Source organism: Nycticebus coucang, chromosome 6 (assembly GCF_027406575.1).
Source record: "Nycticebus coucang isolate mNycCou1 chromosome 6, mNycCou1.pri, whole genome shotgun sequence".
In the NCBI taxonomy this organism is placed as follows: Eukaryota; Metazoa; Chordata; class Mammalia; order Primates; family Lorisidae; genus Nycticebus; species Nycticebus coucang.
In genome coordinates, this window is record NC_069785.1 from 125,528,195 (window position 1) to 125,546,876 (window position 18,682).

General features: G+C 44.8%; 1 protein-coding gene across 2 annotated transcripts in view; it reads left to right on the top strand.

Annotated features, from left to right (window-relative positions):
* GRIK4 (glutamate ionotropic receptor kainate type subunit 4) overlaps nucleotides 1–18,416 on the top strand; it is a 465,962-nt gene extending 447,546 nt beyond the window's left edge. For both annotated transcript variants that reach the window (XM_053595472.1, XM_053595471.1), the window contains 2 exons: nucleotides 12,053–12,171; nucleotides 15,631–18,416. In XM_053595472.1, coding sequence (XP_053451447.1) covers nucleotides 12,053–12,171; nucleotides 15,631–15,987 — 476 coding nt within the window. In that variant the 3' untranslated portion in view covers nucleotides 15,988–18,416. The remainder of the gene's footprint in view (nucleotides 1–12,052; nucleotides 12,172–15,630) is intronic.
* Nucleotides 18,417–18,682: the final 266 nt, after the last annotated feature.

The following is an 18,682-nucleotide window of genomic DNA, read 5'->3' on the forward strand; positions in this document are numbered from 1 at the left end:
TAATCTGAAACTGGGAGATAAATAACTACGGGACCACATGAGAAAAAAGCACAGTGAAATTCAAGGAGAGCAGAGAGGAGAGAAGGCTTAGAGAGGTCCCACCTATTGAGTACAATGTAGGGGTACACGGCACTTCCTGGGTGAAGTACACAACCACATCTTAGACTTTGGACTTTACCTTACAGACACAAATAATGTGACTTAAGAGTATGCACCTTCATACTAACCCAGAATTAAAAGAAAAAAGAATATTGAGCTGTGGGGCAAGTCCTTTGTCATTTGAAGGAAATGCTGCCCTCAGAGGAACCCAGTGAGGCCACACACCTCTGAACTCTTTGCTCCTCTAAGGTCAGAGCTGGCCCTGGGCAGGGCAGTGGACACCAGTGGACACAGAGCCTGTGCAGATCTCATTCCAGTCCCATCTTCCCCAGTCACACATCTGTGAGCCTAGGCACATTAGTGAACTCTGTTGACACCTCGTTTCTCTCTCTGTAAAATGAGCATGGTAACCAGTATACCACGCGGTTGCTGTGAAGGGAGAGTGGAATAGCTCAGAGCTTGGCTCATCATAAGGGCCCAGAGAAAGCAGCAGCTATTGATCTACACTCCAGAGCCGTGCTGTGCTGCCCTCAGAACTTCAGGGCAGTCTCATTCCATTAGCCATCTGCAGGGGAGTTATTTCCAGTGGTCAGCCAGCCAGCCATTGGGTCAACAGGGTCGTGCTGAATGACAGTGAGGTGTCCCAGCCCATCGTTTCATGCTCCTGGGAATAAGAAAGCCCTGTGGGCTTCACAGATCTTAAAGTGATTTCTGGAAATAAAACCGACACATTTGAAGTGATTAGCAAACAACCCTCGATACTAGCTAAGTTACAGTTCAATACTGTGGGGTGAAGTGCAGAGGAGACTATGTGTTCAGAGAAAAAAGAAATGGGAGCAAAGCAGACAAAAGTGTCAGGACACTTGTGGGTTGGATAGAATGAACTAGATCTTAGAAACACCCAGGACTGAATAGGGTGTGTCCCCAGGGACAGTGGGAAGAAGGTATCGCAGGCAAATAAACACTTGAGGAAGGAAGTGCCATGGGCAGGGCTGTGTCCCCAAGCTCTGTGACCTTGACCTAGACCCTCCCTCTCTCATGTGAGATCTCACACAGAGTCCATTAAACTCCTGCATATGTGTTTGTTCACTGACCGTTCTAGGTTGGTTATGTTTCCTGAGGCAGTTTTGAAAGGGTTCAAGATCATGCATTGCTTCAGATGGCCTCTGCTGTACAGATGCCCTTGTGATCACAGCCACTCTGAAACATCTGTGTGCCCCTGTTTCCTTCATTGGAAAAGTAATAGTAGCACGGGCACCTCCAAGGGCTGTTGTGAAGAGTCAATAAGATAAATCTTATGAAGCTCTCAGCAATAGAGAGCTGTTACTAATTATATTCTGAAATCTAGGCCTGAAGGAGCAATTAAGGCCCAATGAGGGGTCTGAGTAGTATCCCCAAGCTGCAAGTATGCCAATCTATCCTGTGCTCCTTAAGACTGAATAGCTTTTCAAAGATCAACACTTATGACATTGATTTTGTGGCTGATGACGTTTTCTCCCCCATAGATAATAAGCAACTCAAAGTCAGGGAGTGTATCCTATTTGCTTTTGTATCTCAGCACTCATTAAGTCTCCTGACACCATTATTAGGTGAAAGAATGAACAAAAAATAAGCAGATGAATGAATGAATGGGTGAGAATCTTCAGGTCCCTCTGACTAGGTGCCACCTCCACTCTTATCCTATGTTTCTTTTATCCCAAAGAGAAGTCCCAACATTCCAGGTATTAGCCTGGAAAGTGTTCATGTAGCTTCCACTGCAACCAACCAAACAGTATTTTAAACTACTGTGTTTCAAGAACTGTGTGAGGCTCTGAAATTGCCAAAAGGAATATGACATGGCTCTGCCCTCAAAAGGTTTAAAACCTAGAGAGAGGCGCAGATAGTTGCCACAAGAGTTGCACTATACAGTATTTTAAAAGAACTATATAGAATTTAAAGAAAGTATCTGGAAGCCCCTAGGAGGAAGTGATTAATTCTGGAAGTGGTCAGGGAAGGCTTTACAGAGACATTGGCCTTGAAGTATTGTTAGGGAGTTGCTGCCTTTGGAATATTGCAGAGTACAAGTTGGTTTGAATAAGTAGGATGAGGATGGAGTTAAGAGAATGTTGAAGGTTGGGCAAAGCCATTTGCAAACACTCTTCATGGGAAGAAGCAACATCGGAGAAGATTGAATGTGAACTCTTGAGATTTGAGACATAGACTAAAACAGCCCATCATACTTGGAATTTACTTAAAGTCTGTCTTCTATTTTGTCTTAAAAAGAATGTGAATTTTGCAGTTTATTCCATAATAGAGAGGCCTGTTGATTTAATGTAAGAATGTTTTTACAACCCAAGCTCCGAGTAAAGCCAGTGTCCCAGGTAGATGCCTCATAATCATGCCATAGCATTGCCAGACACCTTGGCACACCGACAGTGCACGGGACTGGATTTGAGAGAATTAGCGCTAGTCATCAAAGGTTCTATTGTGAGATGTGCTGTGATGGAAACAGGTGCTGGGGGATGGAATTCTGAGCTCTTGGTGGCATTCTTGGTCTCAGGGGATAGTCATTGCCTTAGGAGAAACTGCGTCAAATTTTCAGCTTTGAATTTCAAAGTATGTTCTTAGAACTCACAGTAGAGGCAATGTTCTTGGAAGGCAAGGTTTTTAACTTGCTAGGGAGATATTTTGGAATATAAAAAGTCAACACTTGAAGGGATGTGGGCATAAAATTGAGGCTAGAAGTTAGAGAGTGGAAAATAAAAAAATAAATAAATATAATAAAGAGAGCCAGGCCACCAAGTCTACAAACCAGATAAAAGGATGCCCCGGCCAGGACAGGAGCTTCTTGGTGGAAAAGGAGACTTTAGAATGTGGCTGGTCCCTCCCCTGCTGGGAGCTGGAAAGTGTCAGATATCACCCCTAGAATTAGCCGAGGATCCCAGCAGTTATAAAGAGATATATGCATGCTTCTGGAGTGTGGCAAACTCAAATATGTCAACAGTGGAATGGGAGCATAAGAGGTGGCACATATGGACCCAGGGTAGGGAGGTCCCAATGAAAGGTCTGAGTTTTCCTGGGACCCAGACAAGGATTTTGGAAATCTAAGTGGAATCCATCGTCAAACTAGACACTTATCCCCGCCTACCTGCTGTGACATGTAATGGTCCTTCTTCCCAACCCCAGACACAAAATACAACGTGGGAGAGGGGGAAATGGAGAAAACATTGGATTAATGGAATTTAAACTGAGATGACTGAGAAGTCTTTACATTTTTGGTGGTCAGTTTGAAATGGAAGGTTGAAGTATAAATTAGGTTCATTTATAGAGAAGTAAACTTATAATTTTTGCAGTTGTTGGCTTTGGAAATCCCCCCTCCCCCCGACCCCACAGTGGTTTAGATGAGTCCAAAGACTAACAAGCAAAGTTCTGGATAGAGGGAGAAAGGAGATAGATTCCCAGGAAAGATGGAAGGCGTGCACAGGAAGCTTCTCTCCGTTGTACTTTAGGACCAAATGTTCCCTGGCATGAGGAAGAGAATGGAACAGATGAAAGGGAAAATAAACAGCAGAAGTCACCCCACGCAGGTCCCATCCAACAACCAGTATTAACCTGCCCCTCTGTGATCATCCTTTGGATCATCCAAACTCCACATTAATAAGAGGCAGTATCTAGGAGTGGGGCTGTCTAGAAGATGCTGTGTAAATCACCAAGAAAGCCAGGCCTTCAGCCGCCATCCAGCCACAGCAGCTAGTGTCAGTTTAATGTGTGGCCCCATTTTTGCCATGGCTCAATCCCAAGCAAACATTTTGGAGAGAGGCTCATAGGCTTCTTGGCCAAGTGAAATTCCACGTGAACTCCTCCCAGCCAAGCAAGAAGCACCAGCCTGCAACCATATCTAGCTAGATCTCTCTTTGGCAAATTAGCCAACAGACTTACTACAGTCTGTAACTCACTGCTCATGGGATTCAGAAAAACAGGATTGAGTATGACCCAAAAGATCTCTTTCTGTAAGTCTTTACGTGGCCACCAAGAATTGGGCCACAGGAACATTTTTCTCCTTGTGTCTCGAACAAAGGGCAGGAATTTTCCTTTGCTTTCCATAGCATCTCCTAGGTGATCTTTCTTTTTATAATTTTAATCAGCTGGCTTCCACATGTGCCTTGAGAGGAATAGGTAACAGGCAAAGAAAGACAGAGGTGAAGGGAGCTGTGAGGGGTCCTTTGTTCCAAGACCTCAGAAATGGAGAGTGACTAAAGGCACTTTGGTTTTAATTAGAATGCACCAGATAACACACAGATGCCTCACATAATCCTTTTCTACTTTGTCATCCTATTAAAATGTGAGAAATTCATATTCTTCTTAGTAAAATATCTCAAGAATGGAAGAAAAAGTATCCAACATACTCAGCCCTACTATGAAACCAATTTATGGCTTTCATATGAAAGCTATAACCCAGTTATAACCTAAGAGTATGGGGAAGGGGGAGAGGGAGGGGAGTGAGAGGGGAGGATGGGCAGAGGGAGGGTAATTGGTGGGACCCCCACCTATGGTGCATCTTACAAGGGTACATGTGAAACTTAGTAAATGTAGAATATAAATGTCTTAACACAATAACTAAGAAAATTCCAGGAAGGCTATGTTAACCAGTGTGATGAAAATGTGTCAAACGGTCTATAAAACCAGTGTATGGTGACCCATGATCGCATTAATGTACACAGCTATGATTTAATTTTTAAAAATAAATTAATTAAAAAAAAAAAAAAAGAAAAGGTGCTTACCATACTTCTAACCCAATAGTACAGCTCAAATATCACTGTCAAATCCCAGAGAAGAATCCTAACACTGGGACAATGTCACCACTTCTGACTCTCTTTACTGGGTCTTACTTGGCTCTGGTAAGAGCCACAACATTACCCCTCCTCTTCATCTCTGACCCTCCCCACGTAGAGTGTGGTGACCATCCCCACCTAGAATGTGGTGACCATCTATCTACTTTCAGATGTCGCTAAAAAATGAAATGGCAGATCCTGTGGAAAACTGGAGATTACAAAAAGAGGCAGGCTTCATTCCAAGCTGTTTCATCTTCTTTTGCCTTTTCTTTTCAAAAGCACTTATTTTATTTATTTTCTCACTCAGCTCCTATAAAAAGAAATATCGCTAGCCATTCATAGATGCAGGCCTCCCCATTCAAGGAGATTGGATTACTGTACGCTTTGCAGAACAATTCCAAGACAAAAAAGTGGTCGGTGAACTCCAAGGGAATTAAATACCTTTATCTTGAAAAACACAAGCTCACAATCGGGCTTCAAAGGAACATAAATACACCACCAGGCTGTGAAAATCAGGGTCCCCTTTCAAGAGTGGAAAAGGGGCCCGTGGCATTGACTCTCAGAATCCTTGGAGAACAGGAAATTTGCTGTCTGGCACAGTGGGAATGAAAGTGTGAGACATCTTAGCAAGAGTGGGAGCGAATGATGGGGGTGGAGGGACAGTGGGGATGCTTTCCTGTCTCTTTTTTCTCAGAGGGGCCCTGTGTGGGGATCCCAGTTCTCTGGTTTCTTTGGAAAGAGCAAAAACTGGAGACCTGAATATGGGACTTTAGATAGTGTCCCAGAGAAGCTGCAGAGGACGCCTCTCCCTAACCAATTGCTGAGAGACAGAGAAACCCCTCCAGGGTTTCCAGAAAGCATGACCAGGAGAGGCAAATGGTGACCTGGCCAGTCCACCACAAAAGAGGTCAGAATGATAAAGACTATAGCCCACCTTTGTCTGGAAACTAAGCCAAAATTCAGTCAATACATCATCAATTCAAAGATTTGATGCAATATTCTAAAGGATAGAAGGAGATTTTTCTAAGCTGAAATAGACAGTATCCCATCCCCGTCCCTCCACCATCCTTGAGGGGCCAAGGAAGGATTCCAGTTGTCAAGATGCCAGGTGGAGTTCTATAGTCACATCCTGGCAGTGTGAGTGGACATGGAGTGACAGGGGGGGCAGGGAGTGGATAAGGGGAGGTGAACCGCCTTCCGTTTGGATTTGGGCACTTCCACCTGTCAGCCATGGAATCTTGGGTAAGTGACCTAAATACTCAGTTTCCTTGTCAGAAAAATAACGTTAAGATTAGTGGCTATTTCCCAGGCTAACTGTAAAGACAGAATCGAAATATTTAGCATGGTCACCTTGCTAATGGTAGACACTTGTATTCAACACTCACGAAGATCAGTTATCTTTACAAAGAGCATGAGCTTTGGAAGCAGATTTACAGCTACATAGAAACATGGGCAACTTTTAGTTCTCTGAGCTTCCATTTCTTTTCAGTGTAAAATGGGGCAGTGAGCCTCCTTTACAATGTTTTTAAGGATCATTGAAGGAGGTAGCAACTGTTTTTAAAAAGTGAGATACTTGAGCTCATATTTTGATATTATAAAGGGTGTCTCCCATAACTTGTGTTCTAATAAATTGCAAAATGTATCAAATCCCTCTCCTATCCCTCTTCCCTTTGACGTCCTTTTCCCTACTTTTCTCCCATTACTCTCTCCAGAATCTGCTAGGTCTAGTCAACGATGTCATGGTAAATACAAGAAGGGATGGCAAGCCTACTATTTCACAGCTCGGCAACACAAATGCGATGGATCACTTTGCATTTCCTGGGGAGGTCATATAAGTCCATTTACAAGTGGGCATGTGAAGTTTCTATTTACAACACATAAGAGGGTGGAACCTGGACCATCCAATATGTTTACAAGAATATAGGTGAATATGGTTCTGAAGTAGAAAGTGCTTGAAAGCCAAACTGGTCCAGGAATCCATGTTCTTGCCAGCTGTTATCAGCGTGTCAACATTGCCCAGAGCTTCTGCACCTAGCATAGGTGCCCCGCTCAGGGGAGCTACGTATTCAATGAAGGTTTGTTGACTGACATCCAAGAACAAATACACTGTGTCTTGCTGAGATTGCAGCCCTAATCTGTCCTCTTTCTATATACGTGAATTCCATGCACCTGCCTCTGTGGCTCCCGTGACTTCTGCCTCTTTGCCCCCCAGCCTTCAGCTCTGCACTTCCCTGTTCAAAAGGAGCTTCCCCTTTGTGTCTTAGTCACAAAATTCTATGGTGCTACCTGGAGACACGTGAGGGTTTTAAGGGCTCAGTTGTAAGTGCCCCTCAGTTGTAAGTGCCCCTGAATCTAAGAAGTGGTTATTTAGTCAGAACTAAAAGAAGAGCAAGGGGATGGGCAGCGATTCAACTCTCTTAAGAGATACTCTCTTCCGGGGCACCATTCCCCTTTGTAGTTCTGGAGACAAAGACAGTTACTCATTTGCATTTTTGAATTTGAGATTATGGGCAATCTGTGTGTGACACCAAAGTTAGTATTTAACCAGACAGGAGTTTGTAGGGAGTTTGATTCCATTTCAGCCAATGTAGCTTGATTGATGGGGCCTAGCAGAAGCTCAGAGACTGAAGTGTCAAGAGAGAATCCCAGTTTTGAAGCCATCTGTCTGGATGGCTTCTGTGTGGTCCCAGCTGAAAGGAAAGGAGGAAGTGACTAGCTGGCTTCCCTGTCCCTCTTGCAGGTGCGGAGGCATCTGTGGGTGTAGCAAGAGCCTCGAAGGCCCCGTCTGATTAATGGCTGTGTGCTGTGGCAGGCACTTGACTCCAGGAGGATGACTGATAACAGTGTTAAATGGAACTGCTGCTCCCTCCGAACTTTCCTTTCCTGCTCCCCACTCCATCTGTTTCTCCGCTCTGACTCTGCCAGCAATCTATTCTTGTTTTCCCTTCCCAATAACTTCCTCAAGGCAGGAGTGGTATACCAGCCTCAGACCTATGAGGAGGGGGCCACTCAGCCAGGAATCAGCACGCTGGACCCAACACCCATGGGTAACTGGCCCTGAAACACAAGAAGCTGGCGGAGAGAAACGGCTGTGTGTTTTACTGACTCACACTTTCTTCCAGCTTCCTGTTAAAACCCCAAGAAGTGTTCCCTCTTCTGAGAAGCTTTCCTGAATCTAATCAAAATTATCCTCGCACAGACCACATGCCCATTTCTAACCCTGTTCTACACCCCCACCTAATATGGGTGGTTCATGTCTTAGAATATCCATGTCAATGTTCAGTCCCCTTCAGCTGCCACTCCAATGCAGTCTTGACCAGGCTGGAGTGTTCAATAAGGGTGGTCATGTTTACTATTATTATATTAAAACTAAATTGGACTAGGTATGAATACATATGGATCCAAGCTTTTGGTAATGCAACCTCCACCTCTGGAACATCTATATCCTATTTCTTTTTGCTCACTCTTTCAACAAACATTTATTAAGCTCTTGTTGTGAGCCAGGAACCATGGTTGCGGGCTTACAGAGCTCAACAAGCATAGTTCTTCCCCCCAAAGAACTCATTGTTTAGTGGAAAACCCAGATATACAAACTTAACCTAATATATTATTTTATGCATTATTAGACTAATATACAGTCTATTATTAGAGAACCACAAAAGGGGTATCACTAATAGAATCATGTAAGATCAGAGAAGGTGGCCTGGAGGAAGCGGTCCCTGAGCTAAGTCTTAAAAGAAAGGCTGAGATTACCCAGGTGTCTGTCTGGGGAGTGCGGGTGGTTCCGGGCAGAGATACTGACAGGAACACAGGTATAGGAGAAAGAGCGACAATGTGTGTGCTGGAAACCATAGACAGTTCTGGGCTACTAGACAATACATGGCGGTTAGATTTTTGCATTGCAGAAAGATCACTCAGACAAAATATGTGGAGGGTAGAGTTGAAGAGGAAACAGCTGTAAGTAGAGAAATTGTTTTGGAGGCTACTGCAATAGTCTGAGCAAGAGATGGTGGGTACTTGAACCAGGGAAGTGGTAGCAGGGATAAAGAGGAGGGCAAGAAGTTGAAAAATATTCAGGAGGTAAAATCAGCAAGTTTTGATTATTAAGAGCTAGTCCACATAGCCGGGCGCGGTGGCTCACGCCTGTAATCCCAGCACTGTGGGAGGCTGAGGAGGGAGAATCGAATCGCTTGAGTTCAGGAGTTCGAGACTCGCCTGAGCAACAGTGAGGCCCTGACTCATGAAAAAAAAATGGAAAAACCCAGCCGGGCGCCGCGGTGAGCACCTGTAATCCCAGCGGAGGCTGAGGCAGCAGGGTGCCTGCAGTCTGAGTCTGAGTTGTGGTGAGCTACCACGCCCACTGCACTCTGCTCAGGGGCATAGGGTGGGACCCTGTCTCAACAAAAAAAAAAAAAAAAAAAGAGCTAGTCCACAGAGGAGAGGCAAGATACCAACTGTAGAAAAATAAGGAGAAAATCAGCAAGCAAAGGAGGTTGAGAAGATCAGAAGAAAGCGGGGAGTGATCATTGGCTTTATAAAAAGCCATGAAAGGGGGTGTGGTTGACAAGGTCAAGTGCTAAGAGAGGTTGCACAAGATCAGGTCTGGAGAATTTCCAATTGGATAGAAACAAAATGTTCATTGGTGACCCAGGCAATGGTGATTTTAGTGGAAAAAGCTTTTCAAATGTCCACAATTATTTTCAGGGTCGGAAAAAATTAATCGGTTTGAAAATTCCAAAAGAAACCCGCAAAACTAAATTATAACACACGTTTAAATATCTCCAACGTGTATCATTGTTTCAACGTCTTTAATTTTTAAATGTAATAGTCATAAAAACTTCATTTGGAAACAATTTCTGGTTAGGTTTTTCCACTTTGCAACATTCCCTTGTATGCACAATGATGCCCGAGAAATCACAGCCAATCGTAAATTAATTGTTTCTTGCTGCTTTGTAATATTAGAAGCACAATTTTAAAAATACATTTAACATAAGATGTCGGTACATTTTCTTCTACTCGCTTTTCTGTGAGATAGGAACTCTAAATTTAAGTGTTTTTAAGGGCTTTTAGAAGGTCTTAAAATAGTTCTGATAGAGACAACTCTCAGAAAGCTTGGCCCTGGAAGGAAGGAGCGAGAAGGGGTGTTGATTAGACAGAGCAGGAGAAGGTAAGGAGGATTTTTTTTTTTTCCTTAAGGAGGGAGAAATATGAGGATGTGTATGGGCTGTGGGAAGGAGGCAGTGGGGAAGAGACTGGAAGAGGACAGGGTGGTGACCAATGGGGAGGCTGGGGACGCAGCTAAAACATGGGTTGCAGAAGATCTAGTGAGGGGAAAGAGTACCCCACACACGGAAGCGAGAGGAAGGTGAGCCCCTTTCCCCCTCTTTTTCTATCTCAGGCAGAGCTATCCCCCAAGTAATCCAGGAGTCTTGTAGCAGGTGTATCTCAACAGTCACATGGCAACTCCCATTCCTCCAGCTGCTGGCCATCCTTACTATTACCCTTGTCACCTGCCCTTTCCTGGGAATCTTCATCCAACCTCCCTCCACAGGGGCTGGCTGGAGAAACTCGTCCATCCACGCTGCTCAGACAGACATCCTAATAGCTGATTCTCACCACCATAAACCTGTGGGTTGGAGCATCTGCCTCCAGATCCCAACCAGATCCTTGACGCAGTCCCTCTTATGTGGCTCCTTTGTCCCCTTAATCTTGTGGATCCCGGATACTCTGACAGTCAAAAGCTTTCCACCCAAATGACCCCAGGTTAGGGCAGCAGGTGTTAACATAAGATGTGGGTGCATTTTCCTCTATTTTTATGTGAGACAGGACCTCCAAATGTGTTGTTAAAGGTTTTAGCCCTTAAGGTGGCATTGAGTTTTATAATGTTTTTCATTATTTGAAATAAAGGATCCCACGTGTACACAGGTACTTAGGAGGTTGACTGTATGTGGACTGTCAGTGTATGCTGTTAGAAACAAAACAAAACACATATCCATGTGGGGCTTTGTGAGAGGAAACTCAAGTCATCTCGAAATGGCCAGGTAAGGCTATTTTTCCAGCTCTCCAAAGTGCAGAAGGTGCATCATATTTCTGCTTCTGAGCTGTGGCTCATCTCCTGGTGTTGTATGAGGCTGACTGTCCCTAACACTAACACAGCTCCATGTTCTGTGATGACACTACTGATCAAATAAGCATTGAAATGTGCAAGCAAGGACCGAAGCTACCCTCTTGGCATTTCCTGGATAAAAGCTGTGTTTTGATTGATGTGGCCCCTGTTGAATTAGTGTTTTGTGTATTTAAGATATACCCCCTAAAATTAGGGTTTCTCTTAATGTCAGGAGGAAAAAATTTAGTTACATAGCTAGACTGAATGATTGACACTGCAGAAACAAAACAGCCATGTAATTCTATAAATATTTATTGAGTATATACTATATGGAAGGTCGCATGCTAGGTAATGAGAATACAAACAGAAAATATGCCTGACTTTGAGAAATTTTTTAAAACTTAGAGACAATGCTTCCAAAAATACCAATTTGTAAACGAATTTTAGGCCTACCTAAGAAAAAAATCACCTAAAATACAGATTCCTGGGCCCCTTCTCCAGAGACACTGATCCAACAGGTCTGGGGTAAGACCAGGAATCTGTGTTTCTAGACAGTTCTGGTAGCAGCCAGGTTTGGGAACCACTAGTTGGGTGGGATAAAGTTTTACTTTACAAGTAAGTATTTTAGTAACGGGATGTTGCAGACAGGTAAACATAATTTCTACTATCCATGGTTTGGTTAAAACAGTTGCAAACATCGTGCAAACACAGTGTTAGGAAGATTGAATTTACAGGTGTTTTGAGGTTGTGTCTCTATAAGGTAAATCAGATTTGACCTGAGACCTTTCCTTAAGATGATCCTCCCCTTCCACCCCCTTTGTAGATTTCCTACCAGTTTCCTTTCTTTGCAGCAAGATCTTTATTCCAACTGCACTACAGTTTTTGAACAGATAATTAAATCTCCTCATGGAATATGTGCCTAAAACATCTATAAGACTCTAGTTCTTTTGCTTAAATGCCTTTGACATTTTTGGTAGAAGAATTATGTCTCCTTGCTGTTTTACAATCTTTTTCATTTGTTGTTATTTTTTTACAGGCCTGGGAATGGAGAATATTGGTGGAATCTTTGTGGTTCTTATTTGTGGCTTAATCGTGGCCATTTTTATGGCTATGTTGGAGTTTTTGTGGACTCTCAGACACTCAGAAGCAACTGAGGTAAACTTTGAAAGGGTTGGCAGATGGGGTAAAGTTCCCAGGCTCTTCTTGCACATATGAAAGTCATTTCAGACAAAACCTATGAAATCCTACTGGGGGGTGGGATGCCCACAAGTAGCACAATGCAGAGAATCTCAGTTCCCAGGGTAGGACTTGTTAATTCTTAGTTATCCACCACTTACTAATTATACAGCCACAGAAGGGGCCCTTAACCTCTCTGGGCTTCAGATTCTTCTTTCAAACAGCCCATCAAATAGCCGGGCGTTGTGGCAGGCGCCTGTAGTCCCAGCTGCTCGAGAGGCTGAGGCAAGAGAATCGCCTAAGCCCCAAAGCTGGAGGTTGCTGCTGTGAGCCGTGTGACGTCATGGCACTCTACCGAGGGCGATAAAGTGAGACTCTGTCTCTACAAAAAAAAAAAAAAAAAGAATGTTTTATGAACCAAAAAGCCTAAGAGAATTAGAATTTCAGATGTAGGGACGGCACCTGTGGCTCAAAGGAGTAGGGTGTTGGCCCCATATGTCGGAGGTGGCAGGTTCAAACCCAGCTCCGGCCAAAAAAAAAAAAACAAAACAAACAAAAAAACTCGATAATAAAATGAGCTCATTAAAAAAAAAAAAAGAATTTCAGATGTAGTGAATTAAAGAAATAGAGGTGAAAGAACCAGGTTGCTTATGGAAAAGACCTCAGTCCTTCTGTTTTGAGTACTTTTTTGCCTTACATGTAAAGATCCTTAGCGTTATCCCAACTCATGTAAACCCAAAAATGGTATCTTCCATCTCAGGGATTATGAATAAATTTAGTTCCCCGGATATGACGTAGAGATGGGGTTAATGTGCACTTTACACAGATTGAAGAGTCTGAGAAGAAATCCTTATCCAATTCTTCTTCCATTCCACCCCAGAGAAGGCACACAGATCCTTAACATGTTAATTGCCTTTTTAGAGTTTCTTAAAGTACATTCGCCTCTATCTCAGTCTCCCAACTCTGGGTCCTCCTGAAACCTTCTTCCCAACTGGCAGTGGAGAAACATGTCATAACCGTACACAGTGACCCTGAAAGTCTGTGGGGTCCAGCCCCATATAGGACGCTGGCATGACATGCCTGCCGCTCCTGTTCTGTGCTCAGCTTCTCCTATTTCCCACACAGGACTTTCACGCTCACACCCATGCCTCAAGCCCCTCTGCTTCTGTAGGCATAGAACATCCTCTTCCCACAATTCCAAGAATCTAGAGTGACCCAGATTAAAACCCCCACCTAAAAATTTACCCACAGCTATGGCAGAGGCAGCAGGAGACGCCCCAGCCCTTCCTCCTTCTTGATCCTATTTTTCTTCAGCTACTCTAAGACTGTCTTCTTTGTCCCCTATATATGTTTTTGTCTGCTCTTGCCCCCAAGCCCATAAATATGCTCAATTTTGTGCCATAGTTTAAAATAATAGCAAGATTATTATTATTCTCACCCTATTCCTCCCCTTTTCCAAACCAAGGCAATCTAAGAATATCAGTCTCTCTCTCCCCACCCACCCTTTGGCAGGGCCAGGGCAACTTGGCTTCTCCCCAGCCCTAAATTGAAAGACTATTGCTAAAAGTGTGACCCTCCCTAAAGGACAAAACCAAATAGAATCCATTGGCCTTACTGGCCCTCAGTGTGCCCCTTGATGGTGTGGACTGTTTTTCCAGAATCTCTCCTCACTTGCCTCTCAGGGCACAAAGATTTCTGGGTTCCCCTTACATTCTGTCCTCAGCTGTACTGGCTTCTCCCCTTGCCCTTTCTTAAATGGTGGTGATACTTAATTATGCCCTAAGACCTAGTTCAGGTGTTCCCTTCCTGGTGAACCTTCCGCATTTCTCCTGCCTTACCCCCCTGGACCAGTAGAGTTGATCATTTCTTCTCCTTCCCAACACCATTGTAACTTATGCCTGGAGCATTTACACACTGCTGCAATTATTTTCCTACTGACCTTCCTCTTTGACATTGAACTGCCTGAAGGAAGAACTATGCCTTTTATCAGTTTATTTCCACTGCAAGTGATAGTGCTTGACACAGAGTAGACAGTCAATGAATATATTCTGTTCTATTCTTGTCTCATGTAACAGATAAGGCAGGAGTTGTTCGTGTTGCCAACGTTTTTCTTAGAAGCACAGAGAGGTTAAGTGACATTCCAAGAGCCTCTACTATGTGGTGACAATGGTGGGTCTAGAATCTAGGTCTCAAATCCTAACAGGCCATATTCCATTAGGTGACACTGCCTCTCTGTAAATACTGCACAGTTGGTTATTCTTCTGGACATACATTGACAAATTCTTAGGAGTTAGAGCACTCCCAGTAGCTAAAATGAAGAATAAAGGCAACACTAGCTATTTGGCTGTGGTGGAACAACTGTCCCATTGATATAACTGGACAAAAGAACAGAAGACTTCTCCTCCCATCGTGATCCAAGAAAAGTGTCCTCGCCAGCCCAGTGTAGAGACCTCAACAGAACTGCACGGGCTTGGAGTTAGAGAGGGTTAGGTCCAAATTCTGGCTCAGCTATTTGTTAGTCAAATAATTTTTTGGCAAGATATGTAACTTCTCTGAGCCTCCATTTCCACATTTGTGAAATGGATATAATAATGGGGAGCGTAGTAATACAGGTTCTCGATTCTTCATCCATATTTCTGAAACCAAAGCTTGCAAAGTTGCAAAGTCTTTGGAAGTGTGAAGCAGATGCATTCAGTGACAAAACCTGATCCATGTTTTGGTCTTTATCTCACGCTCTGTGAGCGTACGTACCTGTTGCTACAAGTCTGCCCCAGCCCTACTGGGTGTGACACGTCATACTGTTTGTGTATTGCATTCCCTTCCTAAAGTTCAAAGTGTCCGGAATATTCTGAATCTTGAAACTCAGCCTGAGCCAAACATTTCGTGTTAGGAGATTATGGACCTGCCCTGGTCATGGTGGCTCTCGGTTTAGTGATCATTTGATCATCTCCAGTTGTAACCATTTGGCTAAAAGAAAGGAAAATCTGTAGCTGGAGAACAGAATGTTCATGGAGACAGGTGGCTGTTTCAAATGCTGGAGAGACTGACACGTGATGGAGGGGTTATTTATTTAGTAGGTAAGGTCCAGATTTAGCTGGGATCAGTGAACCAACATTTCAGGGATAGAAAATGGTAGCACAGTAGACGAAGCAGGATTTCATGGAAATGAGCAAAAATGCTGTGTGCCCTTTCCCAAGACGGTGAGATCATCGTCTCTGAAGGCGGCCAGGGATGGGGAGACCAGCTAGGGTCTTGACCATTACGGAATGGAGGGCATGTGAACATAAAAAGGGGGTGTGAGTCAGGAGATGGTTTGAGAGGCCTTCACATCATCTTCACACCGAAGGTGACACCATTCTGTGAACTCAGCCCCCTTGTGCAAAGTCCCACCGCACCCGCGGGGGGGAGGCTGGACTGTGACCTCGCTGTGTCCCGCAGGTGTCCGTCTGCCAGGAGATGGTTTCTGAGCTGCGCAGCATCGTCCTGTGTCAGGACAGTATCCACCCCCGCCGGCGGCGCTCGGGGGTCCCCCAGCCCCGGCCCCCCGGACCCGAGGAGCGCCGGCCACGGGGCACCGCGACGCTCAGCAACGGCAAGCTGTGTGGGGCGGGCGAGCCGGACCAGCTGGCGCAGAGACTGGCGCAGGAGGCCGCGCTGGTGGCCCGCGGCTGCACGCACATCCGCGTCTGCCCCGAGTGTCGCCGCTTCCAGGGGCTGCGGGCGCGGCCGTCGCCTGCGCGCAGCGACGAGAGCCTGGAGTGGGAGAAGGCCACCAACAGCAGCGAGCCCGAGTAGGTGGGGGGGCGCAGAGCAGGTGGGGCGCACACCGGCCCGGACTTGTGCAGCGGCCACGCTTCTCTCCGGAGTCTGGATCCAGTCACCTTCCAAAGGGTCAAAGAGCCTGACGCCCCAGCCAGAGACAGAGCCTGGCCGGGAGCAGGGTCCACTCTCTACCCAGAGACGTTGCACCCCAGTGGCAAAGGATGCTCTGCCTCCCTCGGGGGCAGAAGGACCCATCTTCTCCAGGGGCCTTTGTCCTCTGCCCAAACAGTGCAGAATCTGGGGTGGGGGTCCCTGCCCAGACAGGTCCAATGAGTTGGTGGAATCATCAGCTGAATTTCCCCCTCGGAAGGGGCCATTGTACCCTCGGGCTAGTTCTTACAGAAAAAAAAAAAGAATTAAACCCAACAGGGAAGTTTTTCTTTTCTGGATTTGTATATTTTTTGTTTTTTCCACTTTTTTTCTTTGTCATTTTCTCAGTTCTGTTGATTTGCTTTGTGTTTTTGGAGGGGAAGGCTGGGTTAGGGAATGGAAGTCTCATTCCCACTCCTTTTTCTGGAATTTTAGCATATGGAGTGGCCAGTGCATTAGATTTCAGGTGCTGAACTCTCCTCTCCGTGTGGTAATTGAGGGCCTGCTGGAGCTTAGGGAAAGGGTCCTGGGAAGAATCAGGTGGAGAGTCTCAAAAGCCCATTAAAGTACTTTTTTAAATGCCAAAAAGTAGTTAAAAATAGTCAACTCTGAGAGACCTCAAAATACCTGGATCAAGAGTTAATCTGTCTTTCTCTCTCTCTCTCTCTTTTTTCTTTCACTATTATTGGGTTTAATTTAATCTTTTGTGAGTATGGTCTCTGAACAAAGACAAGGGAGATAATGCACAAATCATCCTGGCTTTGGTTTAAGGAGCAGAAAGGATAAATATCATTTTCCCAAACCATGGCTTTGACTTCTTTTGGAATGTGCTGTTGATAGCGGAGGAAGGACAGCGTCACCCTGTTGGTATGGTGCACACCTTGTCAACTGCATCTCTTTTTAACCAAATTCAGTGGTTGCCTATGACCAGACCCCCAAGGCTATCATGGATTGAGTGGTTTCTTGCTACTTAAATGTGAGATCTGGGGTGTGTGTGTGCGCACGTGCGTGTATTCATTAAATGGAAAGACCTTAAATAATCAAGAATTTGCTGGGTTCCTGAGAGACAGGTGGATTCACTTAGCCTAGTATGCAAGCCTGGGAACCAGGACTCTTGAGTCCTAACCTCAGCTCGGGCAGTAGCCTCCCCTTTGTGTGACTTCTATCCTCAAAATAGGAGTTCCTGATGCTTTCACAGATTATCAGATGACTGCTAGTTACTGCTCTACTTGCGAGAAGTTTGCAAGGCCAGAGCACACATCTAAAGGGAGAGGTGAGCTCCCCAGCAGCTGCCTGACCTTTGCTAAGCTTCACCAATTGAGAATTTCCTGCAGAGAGTTTTCATTTTCCGATGGAAAACAAATTCTATGCAATTTCTGATTGTAAACTTAGAAAATTCAGAGGGAGAGAGAAACGAATGGCCAGCCGCTTCCACCTCCACCTTTACCAACGTTGCCACCACCTGGAATCAAACTGTCTTCACATTGTTTTTGTTCAAATGTACCACAATAAAGACATCTTTGGAAGATGATGAGCTTAATTCATGTTTTTGCTGGTTGGGGAGGTCAGCATCCTCTTTGTACCAGGACAGACAGTTAGAGCTGCCATCCTGGGGACCAAATGGTACCCTGATTATTTGAATGAAGGATGCCAGTTTTGTCCTAAGCTGACCTCTTCTCTCTCATGAGTTTGAATCCTTTTGCTTTTTTCTCTTTAAACCATCAAATGACAGTAAGCTGTGCAAGACACTGGTGTATTTTTTTAACCTTGCCTCAAGCCTCACGGAGAAGCGTGGATTTGCTGGGAGGGGCACCCAAGGCCAAGTGACTGCAGACCCCAGTGGTGCCACTCTGTTCCAACCCGCAGCTCCATCTCATGCTTCTGACGATGTGGTTCCTACTGTCAGATCACATTTGGGGCGGGAAGGGTTTTTTTTTTAAAAACCTTGTTTTTATGAGCAGGATATCTTAATCAATAGCAAACTTTTTTTAATGGATTAGTGACATAAATGTCCCCCTGCATCATTTATAAAGTCTGTTTCTTTCACCGTGTCGGATGAAGATAAGACTGACAGCACTAGACAGTTTCTATTAGCGGCTGAGCCCATCGCTGCCCCTCACTCAAGCTGGTGAGTGAATCTGCAACCAGCTACTCTTCCTGGGTTTGTTTCCCCTTTTTATCTGTCGGTTGTTGCCTTTCTTTTCCATTCTGTATTTTCTATCTGACTCTGTACACTGTATAAAGCAGTTTTTTCTTGTCTGTTTATCTTTCTTGAACTGGAATTTACAATAAAACAGAAACAAACCCTGAAACATTAGTGATGGATGAAAGCTGTTGTGGTTTGGAAAGTATGTCTAATATCCAGGCACTAGACTCGAAAAGCCAATAACAACATAAACCCACTTTGGGTCTTCCCCTCCACCTGTCCTCTTCTCTTTCTCCCTCTCTCAACCTCCCTCCCTCCTCCCCCACCCCCTTTGGCTGGCTCTTTGTTCAGATCTCGGAAAAGTCTAGGTGGCTTCTTTCAATTTCCAGGCCTGAGAGTCTGAGCCAGTCCCCATTCCCCACCCCCCAAAAC